Here is a 12,525-nt window from a genome sequence, read left to right on the forward strand (position 1 = left end):
CTCTCTCTCTCTCTCTCTCTCTCTATATATATATATATATATATATATATATATATATATATATATATGTATGTGTGTGTGTGTGTTAATAGTTTATGTTTCTTTTAAAAATGTATTTCTTTTGATCACTCTTCGATTGAAAACTTAATATTAGCTTTATATATTTGTTTCAATTCTTTATCCATGCTAGATATCAGACTTTTGCCAAAGGTATTTGATGCACAGATTTTTATTTTCCAATATTCTTATTCTTCTTGAATTCATTTTGTTTATGTAAAAGTTTTTAATTTTCTGTAATAAAAATGGTCTCTTTTTTTCTGATCCACCTCTCTTTCTTGTTTGCTTAAGGATTCTCCGCTTGATCATAGATCTAACAGTTAACTTTCCATTATCTTCTAAAATTTATGATGATATGACCTGTTACATTGAAGTCACATTCACTGTTTGAAGTTTATTGTAATATGTGATACAAGATACTATTCTAAACTGCTGTTGAGTTTTCCCGGTGTTTCTTATTGAATAGTTTCCTATTTTTGGATTTGCTAACACTGAGATGCCTTAGTTCAGTTGTTTCTGGGTTTGTTTCACTGATTCACTCTTCTACTTTTTAGCTGCTCTCAATGGTTACTGCTTTATATTTAGTACTTTTAGGGAACCTGCATTACTGCCTTCATTATTTTCCTGGACTCTTGACTTTTTGTCCTTCCAAATGAATTCTATTGTTATTTTTCCTAGTTCTATAAAGTAAGCCTTTGGCAGTTTGATTGGCAGCACTAAATCACCGTTTCTGCTAAAGTGGCACGACCCAATCACGAGTAATGAGTCTCTCCAGTTATTTAATTGTATTATTTACCTTTCTTGCATTATCTCATACTACTGCTTCCAAGTATTCTATACCTCCAGCAAACCTAGACAAATCATTTAAACAGCAGGTGAAGGCCTCTCATCCCCTGAGGTAAATTAGACTAATAAAAGCCTTCGTTTTTGTGTAGTATTTACATTTAGATCACCTTCTCTGGTCCTTACAACCACCCTATAGCGTATCCAGGGTAGATATTAGAATCTCTATTTTACAGGTAAGAATTGTAAAGCCCAGGGGCAGCTAGGTGACGCAGTTCATAGAGCACTGGCCCTGGATTCAGGAGGACCTGAGTTCAAATCCAGCCTCAGACTCATAGCACTTACTAGCTGTGTGACCCTGGGCAAGTCACTTAACCCCATTGCCTAGCCAAAAATATAAATAAACAATTGTAAAGCCCAAAGTGCTTAAGCACAGTGCCTGGCACGTAATAGGCCCAATAGAAATGCTTATTCCCTTCCTTTCTCCTTCCAAGAGAAGATATGTGATTTTCCCCAATGGTGCACATTTATAATAGGCATGGATGAGATTTAAATCTAGGTCCTTCTGACTCCCAGGTTTACTGCTTATCCCAACTCTGCCACTAACTAGCTGTGTGACCTAGGGAAAGTCATTTAACTTGTCTGAGCCTCAGGTTTGTCACTTGTTAAATGGGATGGACTAGCTCATCACAAGGTTCTCAGTTCCAAAATTCTAAATTTCTATGAAGAAAAAGGTCTTTGCAAAAGCAACATATAAAAAAGAGCAAATGAACTTGGCTACCATAAGGTCAAAGCCCTCCCCTCTTACATATCACTCTACTCTACTTGTCCCCACCCCCGAAAAAACACTTATGCAATTTGGGATAATAACTGGAGAGAAAACATTAGAAAACACAGCCTCTGAGTATGCACCATTGTGTTCATGGAATGTCCTGGTCTTTTGTTTCCCCAGGCTATCAATGTACCTGTCTCTCACAATTCACTGGAAGGAACTGTGAGTCAGAGATTACAGCCTGCTTCCCAAATCCCTGCCGAAATGGGGGGTCTTGCGACCCAATAGGAAACACCTTCATCTGCAATTGTAAAGTTGGGCTTACTGGAGTCACGTAAGTGAATCATCCTTGGTCCAGCTACTGTCAGCTATTTAGATGCTAGGACATGCCTCAGGAAAACCTGCCGTCTAATTCTCTAGGGCCTGCAAATTGCTAGCAACAATAATAACCATAGCTGGTATTTCTATGGGACTGTAAGATTGGCAAGACCCTTTATACACCTGACCCCATTTGATTCTTGCAGCAATTCTGTGGGGTAGGTGACTTGTCACTTAGCATCTGAGATGTCTAGCCCAAAACAATCATTCCTCATTCATTCATACTCCCAATTATTGGGACTTGGTGGCCATTTGGATAAAAGCAGAAGTTGAGCTTAAATTATTTTTTTCCAGAGATGGTACAAATGAATAGCATGACCATATTGAAATAGGATGCTCAAAATATTTGAGGCAGTGTGATGTAGTGGAAAGACCTCTGGATCTGTATCAGGAAACCTCATTCAAATCCAAGCTCTGACATTGTGTGTAACCATGGCGAGTTATTGAAGTTCTCTTAGCCGCAATGTATTCACTTCTAAAATGAAGATCACCACCAACCTTAGACGTCTGTTGTAAAGAAAGTGCCTTGTAAACCTTAAAGTTATATAAAAGTGTGAATTATTTTTATCATTATTATTATTATTATAAGTACAAACCACCTCGAAATCTCCTTGATCATTCTTAAGCATCCATGTATATATAGATAACTTATATTCTAATTATAAACCATTCTTTTCTAGTCATTACAACACACCCCTGAGGACATATACTAGATAGCTCTCTGTTGGCCTACTTTGAATTTCTATGTGGAATTTGCTGTATATAATGTAATTAAAGCAATCAAATTACATTTCTTGTCATATTTCTATGATTCCAGTTCCTTACTAATTCAGATTGGCCTTTCTTCCATTTGAGCCCTGTTAGTAAAATTTTACTATACAATGTTGATTTTACCAAAAACCTTAGGGGATCAAACCTTTCATATAAATACATAACATTTGCTAAAGTGAGCAAAATAGTAAAATGGAGGGAGAAGGCATATATCCTGATAAACTAAAAATGAGCAGTCCACTTATCAGAATATGTATATATTCTGTCTTCTAATAGGGTTATAAGTTCCTTGAAAGCAGAGACTGTTTCTTTTCTGTCTTTAGATCTCTAGAGCCTAACATGGTGCCTTGCACCACGTGATACATGCTTAATAAATGTTTGTTGAGTTTAATTTTATGTTTGCTTAAGAATTATATCAAGGCAGGCATTAATATGGCCCGTATTACATGAAAAAAAAAATTCACACAATTACTTGAACAAAATTGTTTCCTTCAGAAATTTTCCCATCCTTTGAGTGTTTTGGAAAAGGGGGTTATTAAAGATGAAGAGGGAGGTGACTTTAGTGTGTGTTTAAAACTTCTGATGTGTTAGTCCCCCATAGTCACTGTATTTGGGGGGGGGGGTTATTTTCCTATGTTCCTAAAGGTGTGAGGAAGACATCAATGAATGCGACAGAGAAGAATGTGAGAATGGAGGTTCCTGCGTCAATGTGTTCGGCTCTTTCCTTTGTAATTGCACCCCAGGTTATGTGGGCCAGTACTGTGGGCTCCGGCCAGTGGTGGTTCCCAACATCCAAGCTGGCCACTCCTACGTTGGAAAGGAAGAACTGATTGGCATTGCCGTGGTCCTCTTTGTCATCTTTGTTTTAATTGTCTTGTTCATCGTCTTCCGCAAGAAAGTCTTCCACAAGAACTATTCCAGGAACAATATCACTCTCGTCCAGGACCCGGCCACTGCAGCGCTACTAAACAAAAGCAATGGGCTTCAGTTCAAGAACCTACGAGGGGGTGGGGACAGCCGTAACATCTACCAGGAGGTTGGCCCACCCCAGGTCCCTGTGCGCCCCATGGCCTACACGCCTTGTTTTCAGAGCGACTCTAGGAACAACCTAGACAAGATTGTGGATGGGCTAGGGGTGGAGCACCAGGAGATGACCACTTTTCATCCCGAGTCACCGCGGATATTAACTGCCAGGCGTGGAGTGGTCGTGTGCAGCGTGGCTCCCAACCTCCCAGCTGTCTCCCCTTGTCGTTCTGATTGTGATTCCATCAGGAAGAGTGTCTGGGATGCAGGAACAGAGAGTGAGTGGGAGCTGGTGGTGGTGGAAGTGTTTGTGGGTGGTGGGCAGCTTCCTTCCAAATCCCAGAATCAAAAAAGAGAGAGAACTTTAGAAAGTTCATCCCTGCCCTTTCACTACGAGGTTATCACACAGATAATAAATGACAAAGCCTGGATTTGAACGCAAGTCTTATGGTTCTAAGTCCAGAGTTGTTGTTTTTTGGGGATTTTTTCCCATTGGCACCAGCCTATCTCTGCCTTCTTTTAGCTTACAAATAAATAAGAAGCTACATTTTGCACACTGAACATAATTTAATCTTTTCTTGGTGAAGCCTGATCATCACTATGATGCCATGGATATGCCTGGGATATACATCCTCAGGGTCACTGATATGGGTCACAAATATTTAAACCCTTAAGGAGAGGGGCATGATCCATAGTCCAAGGGTTGAGCTAGTGTCTGGAATGTCATATTGGCTCCAATTAGGCATCCAGGTAAATGGACAATAAATCAGTCAGAAAGATGGTTGAAGATAAACCTTGAGTCATACATCATTACAGTGGGTTTTCTTTTTCCCAATTCTGATTCTAATTTCACGATATGTGACCAATTTTAAATGACAAATCAGTGTAACAGTTTAGTAGGTCCACTTACTTGTTTTGCCTGCTATAGATAGCATTTTCTTAACTGCAGGCCTGTGGTTCTCCGTGCCACTGAAAAGTAACCTTTTTGGCTTAGTGAGTTCTACGTTCATCCATGTATGCTAAATACATGCTGCTGCATTTGTTCCCCTGCTCAAATGTTTCTTTTTTCCTTCTCTCTCAGATCAGGAAGTGGAACAGAGAGGCCAGTAAGGATTTATTCTAATCCAATTCACTTTAATATTTATTAGGCACCTGCCATGTATGTGTAAGTCATGGTGCTCCGTGGGTTCAGTTATCATCTCTGTGCTGATAATTCTCCAATCTACTTATCCAGCTCCACCCTCTCTCTTGACCTTAAGTTGTACATTTTCATTTGCCTAGTGGGCATCTTGAACCAGGCCTCCCATAAACATCAGAAACTCACCATGTCCAAAACCAAACTCATTACTTTTCCTCCAAAGCCTCCTGTCTCTGAAGTTTCCAATGACTGTCAAGGGCACCACCATCTTCCTTGTCCCCCAGGCTCACACCTAGGTGTCATCTTTGACTCTCTCTCTCTCTCTCTCTCTCTCTCTCTACCCCCCACCCCCATGTCCAATCTGTTATCACGGCTCATCCAGGATAAAATATAAAATCCTGTTTAGCAGGCAAAACTATTCACAACCTGCCCTCCCCGCCATCTTTCCAGTCTTCTTATAAGTTACCCCCCGCTTTGGGTCAATGACACTGCCTTTCTTGCTGTCCCTCACAGAAGATACTCCAATCTCACAATTCCAAGTGTTTTCTTTTGGGGGGGAGGAGTTAATTTTTGGGGGGGTAAGCAGTGGGGTTAAGTTACTTGCCCAGGTCACACAGCTAGTAAGTGTTATGTGTCTGAGGCTGGATTTAAACTCAGGTCCTCCTGAATTCAGGGCCAGTGCTCTATCCACTTTGCCACCTAACTGCCCCCAGGAGTTAATTTTTTAATTTTTTTTTCTCTCAAATTACATGTAAACAAAAATTTTTAACATTCTTTTTTTTAAATGTTGAGTTCCAAATTTTCTCCCTCCTCTCCTTTCTCCTTAATAAAATGGGTAATTTGATATAGATTATATATGTTTAGTCATGTAAAACATTTCCACATTAGCTGTATTGCAAAATAAAACACAGACTAAAAAAAAAAAGAATAATAAAGTTTTTTTTAAAGTATTCTTCAATCTGCATTTAGACTCCATCAGTTCTTTCTCTGGAGGTGGATAGCATTTTTCATCATAAGTCCTTAGGAATTGTCTGCTCTAAGGGTTTTCAGTGGCTGTCCCTGTGCCTGGAATTCCCTCCATACTCATGTCCACCTCTCAACTTCCCTGTCTTCCTTCAAGTCCTTGCTAAAATCCTACCTTGAAACCATTCAAGATCCCCTTTAATCCTAGTGCCTTCCTTCTGTTGATTATCTCTAACTGATCAGATAGATACTCATATTTGTACATAGTTGTTTGCATCCTATCTCCCTCGCTAGACTGGGAGCTCTTTGAGGGCAGGAACTATCTTTAGTCCTTCCTTGTATCAAGATTAGAACAGTGCATGACTAACTTCTGGGAATTCAAAGGTAAATCTATATAATCCCTTTACTCAAGGATCTCTCAGTCTAAAAGTGGAACAAGGCCTACATGTAAATAATAACAGTTTGATTTGTTTTACAGTTAAGTACATAAGAAAGGCAGGTATTCACAAAGGCCTGTGGGAAGTCCAAAGCCAGAAGATGAGATGAAGTCAGGCTGCAGCACTGTGTTAAGCCATGACTTAAATCAGTCAAAACTGTGTGGTGTAGTACCACGGCTGGTGTCACGTGGATCGTGAGGCTCCAGGAGTTTGTGTTAAATTAATTCAGTTTGGGGGTACAGGGGAACCTCCTATATTGTTATTTCTGCAACTAGACTGCACTGCCCTCACCCTCAGGACTCTCTGTGTTCCTCTTTATGGTAAAAGTAAACCTTGTATACAGCCTGCCCTTGTCAAAAACAGAGCTTAGGGGGTTTTGGCTTTGTTTTGTTTTGTTTTTCAAAATATGACTTCCTCCCTGGTGTTTCTTTGCTTTTATATTAGTAATTAATCCTACACCGCATCTTACTTGAGGTTTGTCTAATTGACAACAGATGCAGAAAAGCAATGCCTTCTGTAGGGACATAGCCCTTTCTGTCAGGAAACACTAATTCCTGTGGCCAGGAAGAAGAGTGGCTGTTCCTTTTATCCCAAGCCTGTGTCTCTGTGTACCATTACATAGTGCGATGATTTAAATCTTTTTCTGATGATCATTTCTTTTCCTTCTTTAATGTGACAGGTTTATTTCCGAAATACACCTCAGGCCAAAACTCAGATTTCCCCCCAAAGTATTGTTGAGTTTTTATTTAATGCATTGACTTCTTTGTTAAGGGTGGTAGAGTGTGCTGGGAAGACATTCTCTAAGTGGCCAATTCATTTTTCAGATGATGACAAGCTCAAGATATAGGTCGCTTTTATGGACTATTGTAGTCCATCAAATAATAAAATGACCCTGTGGTGTTTGTGCATCTGTGTGCCTGGGATAAATTTGTACCTAAAGGAATAAGAGAGTGTGGGGATCCAGAAAGCATTTCTACCCCAGGCTTTCCCTCTAACAGCACAATTTTATGAGAATTCTGTAATTACTAAATTTGGTGCTACGCTGCCCTCTAGAGGCCAAGCTGAAAATCCCACTCTATCTGTTGACTGAAGTTTGAACAAATGTCATGGCACTCTTGCCTATAAAATATTTATACCCCCCATTTTAAAAGCAATCTTGTTTAACCTACTGTTGACACCACATCAGTTCATGTAAATGATTTAAATGAACGCTGAATGGCAAAGAGCAAGCCAGCTGCTTTACTCCAGTCTCAGTCTTCACTTAACTATCCTACTTTGAGGACAGAACATCCACTTTTGCCTGTCAGCTATTTGAAAGCTCATTTACCCTGGGTTAAGGGTTTCAGATCCATAATGCAAATCACTTGATTGACAGACCTTTGTACCCAATGGCACAATCAATTTTCTCCTTTGGAATCAAATTATTTCTCTGACCAAATGAAAAAAGGAGAGGGGGGTTGGGAAAGAACCTGAAAAATAAAAATGAGCTCTGGGAGTGGCGGGAATGGATATATGTACAAAATGAGCCACTTTCCATTTTTGTTTTATGTTTTCCTGTCAATGAAGACAAAGGAGTGGATGATGCCGAAGAAGTGACCTGTTTTGTGGGAAGTAACAAAGGCAGCAACTCGGAAGTTCAGTCCCTCAGCTCCTTCCAGTCTGACTCTGGAGATGATAATGGTAAGAAATCTTCAAATTCAGTTCTTGGAACTCTAAGAGAATGGATTTTAACCCTGCAGCTGTCCTTAGATCCCCACCAATGGACTGCTTGGAGGAAGAGGGGTCTGCCTCTTTGGTAGTTAGTGAGAAGCCTTCTTGGCTAGGATCCAAAATGGACCTGCCTCCTAGCACATTGTCCTCTTTCCTAGGTAGTGGAATTGGCTTTCTTCTTCTTTTATTGATATGCTCTTCCCCCCCTTCATCATGCATTTTGCCTTCTTCATTTAGTTTCATTCTTAGGCAAAGCCTGCTTACCATGATCCCCTCGAAGATGGGCTTTTCTGTAGTGAGAAACCTATTCATTTGATAACTGGGCCAAGACCATCTCCACATTCCACACAGAATCCCAAGGCACTGTCAACTGGAGAAGCACTAATTTAGACAAATTGATTTCAATTCAGTGACTTATCGAGGCCCTCCTACATGAATATTCTTCCTAGATATAAAGACAAAAGATAAATAGAACATAACTCCTGCCCTCAGGGAGAAAGTTGGGGAATGTAAGAGCCATACAGACAAACATAATATGAAGTATAACATACAGGTCCATGAGAAGCATCAGAGTTCAAAAGAAGGAGCTCTCACATATCCCTAAAGGGATAGGTTCCCTGAGCTGTGTGAAGGATGGTAGAGACTTGGAAAACATGTTTTGTTTTCTTTCCCATGGAAAGAAGAAAGTGGGATAAGATAAGACCTCATAAAAGCATTTATTAGAAGGAATTTGTTCTTTGTCTTTTCAATGGGGAAGCTGGAGGGAAAGAAAATGTATCTTTTTTGTTCATTGAAAACAAAATAAAATTAAAAACGTTTCACAAAAGCATTTTACCATATAGTAAGTAGATTGAGAATCATACAAAAGAGGCTTGGAATGTTCTTCTCCAGCTATTATACTACTTCCCCAGCGACTATAGATCTGTAGAGACAGCATATTCAACATGATGAACTCATATTGAGACAAGAAGTATGTTTCCCCAGGCCTTAAGATAAGCTGAAAGTCTAAAAACCCAACTCAGACCTTCAACAACAGCCCAGCTGCTGCCATTAGAAGGGTGTGCCCAGCATGACTATTGTGGTAATATGTTTTGTATGATTGAACATGTATAACCTGTAACAAATTGCTTGCCATGTCAGTGAAGAGGGAGCTAATGAAGGGAAAGAGAAAATTTGGAGCTCAAAATTTTTTTTTTAAAAATGAATGTTAATGATCTTTACGTGTAATTGAGGAAAAAATAAAATATTATTTAAAAAAAAAAGAATTGTGTGTCCCACATGACACTACAGCTTGGGAACTGTGTAAAAACCCCCAAGGTACTTGAGTTCCTGTGACAAGCTGTGTTATAATGGGGCACTTGCTCTTATGTTGGTACAATGAGTCATAGCCAAGTTTGGTTTTTAAGGGGTTTAAGCACCTCCCCTGGCTTAAACGATTAAATTAACGGCAAAGAGTAAGTCAGCTGCTTTACTCCAGTCTCACTCTTTGCTTAGCTGTACTACTTTGAGGATGGAGCATCCATTTTTGGCTGCCAGATATTTGGAAACATCACCCCAGCTGTAGGAAAAGGATGTTTTATATAGTATCTAGGACTAATTCTAGAATTGATACTCCATGCACCACTATTGCTAAGAACATCCCAATGGCATTTGGGATGCCATTGACAATCCCCACCCTCCACCATCCCTACCCAGCCAGTAATTTTCAGGATGACTTGCAACTTACAAGCAGTTCATCATATGATGCTTAACCATGTGAATCCCATTGAATAAAAAAGACAGCTATGCTTAAGAAAGAGAAAGGTATTCCATGAGGAGGGGATATCAGTTCTGATGTTGATCCTGAATGTTCTAAATAGTCAGAGTATCTTTTTCTCAATGCTGAGATGAGGTGATAAGGGTGGCCAAGATGGTGCTTATTTACCATCAATTTTGAATGAGGGAAGGCCAACTCCTTTAACAGAAAGTCACCTCAATCTAGTCCCATGACTAATTGCTAACCACTTTCCAGAACGGATTGTTTTGGTTAGACAAACGAGGAAGGAGCAAGTTATCATCATCCTGCCTCCAACTCTAAATAGCTACAAGGCAACATCCAAGGATAGCTAAGCATGCAGCCTCTTTATACCACCCCTGGTTTAGCTCAGCCAGGCAAAGAAAATATGGCCATCTCTTCATGGTACATTTAGTCTCTCAAAATAAAACATTCTCATTCCATTCTGAATTCTGTAAGGTACGGTCCCTTAGAGTTTTGGGGAAATGGACTCTCAACTTAGTCATATCAACAGAAAGCACTTGTGATAACTATAAACCATAGCTATTTCCTTCCCTGATTCTAATCATTATAAAGGCCAGACATCTCCCGTTATTATCACAGAAGGTACTGGCATATGAGCAAAGCAGTTGACTTTAAGAGATTAAGGCTCCTTTATAAGTATCTTGACTGATTCAGATAGGACCACCTAACAAATAATTGCTTTCTTCCAGGATTCATTAGAGTTACTAAAGAGGAATTAGTATGAAGTAGCAGAGGTGCTAGCTTCTTAAATTTATTTAGCTGGTCTAGCCAATGTAAATTCACAACATGTATTCACTGGTGAGTGAGAGCAGACAGTGTGGTGTAGTGAGAACTGACCTTGGTATTAGTTCAAGCCCACTTCTGACACGTACTGGCTGTGTGACCCTGGGCAAGACGTTCACCTCTTGGCACCCCAGACAACTCTAAAACTATAAATTGAAAAGTATTTTTGTATCTGCAGTGCTCAAGAGTGTTTCCTTACTAAAAGTTCCCTACTCTGACAAAGTCACAGATCTTGTCCAAAAGGAAAGTCATTGGTTATAGGGCCTTTTGGTAGGTTTAAACTGGCCTAAAATTTGTCATTATTTTCCATTCAATCTAAAAATCAGTGTTACCCAAAATAAGGTGTCCATTGAAACACTGCCTTAATGAATTGTGTAGAACCTTTGATTTTGTTTGTATAGTATAATATAATAAAATGTGAATATATGTATATATATATATATATATGTATGTATATTGGTAAGAGAAAGTAATACATGTTTAAAATATTAACCAAAAGCTATCCTTTCCCTCCCTTGTCTGCTTTCCCTCTCCCGCAAGCTTCCATAGTGACTGTCATTCAGCTTGTCAACAATGTAGTTGACACTATAGAAAATGAAGGTATTTACATTTTTTTTCTGTAACATTTCTTCTTTATCAAGTTACCTTTCTTTCAAATTTAGTAACCCCTCATTACTTTGGATTAGACCCAGTGTCACTGGTTAAGGACAGAATGAGGCATGAGAGAGCATTGGCTCCAAGGGGTCGTTAGTTTCATGCCATTCATTGGTATTGGCTTTTTAAAAGGATTCCTTCAGGACAGTTTTTAAGTGTTTTTCAAAAGAAAGTGAAGTTCGTGACCTGAAATATTCTCTATGTTCCCTATATATGAGTACTTTCTTTGAAAAGAATACCTAATCAGTGTGATTCTGCATCTATATTTAAACCCTGGGACCAAACGGTAAAGTTTCCAATGTTTCATACTGCTGGAGCATGCCTATAATAAACTTTAGGGATGCAACCTGGTTTTTATTTCTTTTCCTTAAATTCAGTCAGCAGTTTGTGGTGCCTTTAATAGAAATTAAGTTAGTAAATTAGTTGTTTGCTTTCTCACTTTGAACGTTGTTGAGAAAGAGCTGGTCTCAGAGTCTGATAGAAGGCGGGCCTCAAAACCAGTAAGACCTGAGTTTGAGTGTTACCTCTGATATATACTGGCTACATGCTATAGACAGCTCTTAAAAACTCTAAGTTACAGAATTTGCATTGGTAGAGAGAGTTACCTTACCAGTAGTTCCCCAAACCAATGAAATCACAGGCCCATACCAAAATGCAAAATTTGGGGCAATTACCTCAAAAAAGTAAATGATGAAGTGGGACTTAGCAGAATTCCCCTTTCCCCCAGGAAAGTTGGTTGAAAGCGTACTTATCTGTTTCGGGGACTCGTCCCCTAGGTATAATGGGAGGGAATAGCCTGTACCAGGGAGCTCTTCATGCCCTTCAGGACTGGGTGATGGTGACGACCATCTCCCTTGTTTGTTGCATAGCAGTGAAAAGCAATGCTGTAGGCCGCTAGAGCCCCTCTGTGTTGTTGAAACATGTCCTCTCTAATCTCCCAGTGTTGTGTGGCTGGGGTTGTCAGCATTACTCTTTGCTTTGTGTTTAAACAGTGTCAGTTATGGACCAAGGACAGAACTACAATCGAGGTGACTCCCCCCAGACCCCAGCTAACCCTTCTGTTCCATGATCTTGTTTTGCTGCCTTTATTCTCCTTCTCCTTCCCCCGCTACCCTTTCTGAGTGTTTCGTCAGCAGTCTGCATGTTCCAGGCACCACACGGGTTAAGTTTTGAGGGGACCTCCTCCCACCAGCATCTCCTTCCAGGTCCCTCTACCATGGCATTGCCTAAGCCATCCATTTTCCTCTGCGTCTCCTTG

The 12,525-nt window shown here is 39.9% G+C and overlaps 1 protein-coding gene across 1 annotated transcript in view; it reads left to right on the forward strand.

Annotated features, from left to right (window-relative positions):
* LOC110218015 (protocadherin Fat 3) overlaps positions 1-12,525 on the forward strand; it is a 145,478-nt gene that overhangs the window by 126,004 nt on the left and 6,949 nt on the right. Inside the window, 5 exon segments of the mRNA XM_078146185.1 lie at positions 1,793-1,946; positions 3,407-4,062; positions 7,889-8,002; positions 11,154-11,213; positions 12,260-12,295. Coding sequence (XP_078002311.1) covers positions 1,793-1,946; positions 3,407-4,062; positions 7,889-8,002; positions 11,154-11,213; positions 12,260-12,295 — 1,020 coding nt within the window.

This window comes from Phascolarctos cinereus, unplaced genomic scaffold (genome assembly GCF_003287225.1).
Source record: "Phascolarctos cinereus isolate Bilbo 61053 unplaced genomic scaffold, phaCin_HiC Scaffold_726;HRSCAF=1367, whole genome shotgun sequence".
NCBI lineage: Eukaryota > Metazoa > Chordata > Mammalia > Diprotodontia > Phascolarctidae > Phascolarctos > Phascolarctos cinereus.